Below are 1,348 nucleotides of genomic sequence, written 5' to 3' on the forward strand. Positions count from 1 at the left end.
TAAATAACACTATTCATATGTTTTTATTTTGAATCACTTTCACAAAATAATGACTTTTTCTCTTATAGCACTGAGCTTTAGTTCAGTGCGTAGGAGTATTTGGTCACATAAGCATAGTCAGACTTGTTACAGTGCAACTTTGAGAGGAATATCAAAATGACACAAAATCACTAGCTAGCGGCGGGAGCAGGGCATCCTCTTTATTACAATTGCAGATAAGATGGTAGAATGAGGAAATTAACTGCCACACACACACACACATATATATCCACTAATTATAGCTATTCTGATGGATCCACCCACACTTGTTTTTGAAGCTTGCTCACCAGATTTTTGTCTAGATGGAATGCCTTTGTTAGAACATCAGGATTAATGGGTGGATTGGATCCAAAAACTGCATTTGCTATTGTATCGACTCCTGGATTTTGGCTAGTTAATACAGCCAATGCAACTGCTGGGGTTTTTCCAATATTCAACTGGAAGTGAATCAGCCCAAATGGAAATAGAAACACATCTCCTGGCTTTAGAACTTTGGTGAAAAGGCGATGATCAGGATTAGATGTGACAAAACCAGCATAGACTGTTCCTTCCAAGACTGTAAGTAGCTCGGCAGCCCGAGGGTGATTGTGTGGTGGGTTTAGGCCACCATTGGCTGCAAAATCAATACGTACTAATGTTATACCGTTTGTGTTAAGTCCTGGGATCACATCAGCATCTATGATATTGATATGCACTCCAAGTTGGTTTGAGGTGTTTCCAGCCATATTAAGTCCAGAAAAGAAGAAATCATCTGCCGTCGCATGATTTGGATCCTTGCAGAATTTTCCATTCACAAACACTGCATGAAGAATATGTAGTTTTGATCACTTAGAAAGAGAAAAGAAAGAAAACAAAAAAAAAAAAAAAGGAGAAAGAGAAAGTTGAGATCCCCATACGTACCAGCAGAATCGGAGCCATTGCTTGCAACACAGAAGTCTTGGAGAGGGCTGGGATCATAGGCAATGGCAGAGGAGAAAACCAAAGCCAAGACTGCAAGAGCTACAAGGAAATTAACAACTTTCATCTTCTGGTTGGGAGCTTAGAGTTTTGCCTTGGATGTTTTTATTGCTTAATTAGCTTGTTAAGGTTGCGATAAATCTTGCATGGGATGCATGGCTATTTATAGACTAGGAAGACAAGAAAACCCTACTGCTCATCAGCAAAGAGAACAAAGTTAATTTCTCTTTCTATACGTTGCGTCGCCATATTTTTTTGACTTTGGAAATTGTCCATATATTATTCATTGGCATTTTGCAGGCTCTTAATTTCTTAATTTCACTATTAAATAATCTCTTTGATCAATTATTTT

General features: G+C 38.3%; 1 protein-coding gene across 1 annotated transcript; it reads right to left on the minus strand.

Moving 5' to 3' along the window:
- Positions 1–1,141, minus strand: LOC110669364 (germin-like protein subfamily 1 member 13). The gene is made up of 2 exons (XM_021831005.2): positions 940–1,141; positions 1–838 (listed from the first exon to the last, which is right to left on the minus strand). Exons 1-2 carry the CDS (start codon positions 1,061–1,063, stop codon positions 282–284), a joined length of 681 nt encoding a protein of 226 aa, XP_021686697.1. The 5' UTR covers positions 1,064–1,141; the 3' UTR covers positions 1–281.
- Between the last annotated feature and the right edge of the window lie 207 nt (positions 1,142–1,348).

Source organism: Hevea brasiliensis, chromosome 18, assembly GCF_030052815.1.
Source record: "Hevea brasiliensis isolate MT/VB/25A 57/8 chromosome 18, ASM3005281v1, whole genome shotgun sequence".
Classification (NCBI taxonomy): domain Eukaryota; kingdom Viridiplantae; phylum Streptophyta; class Magnoliopsida; order Malpighiales; family Euphorbiaceae; genus Hevea; species Hevea brasiliensis.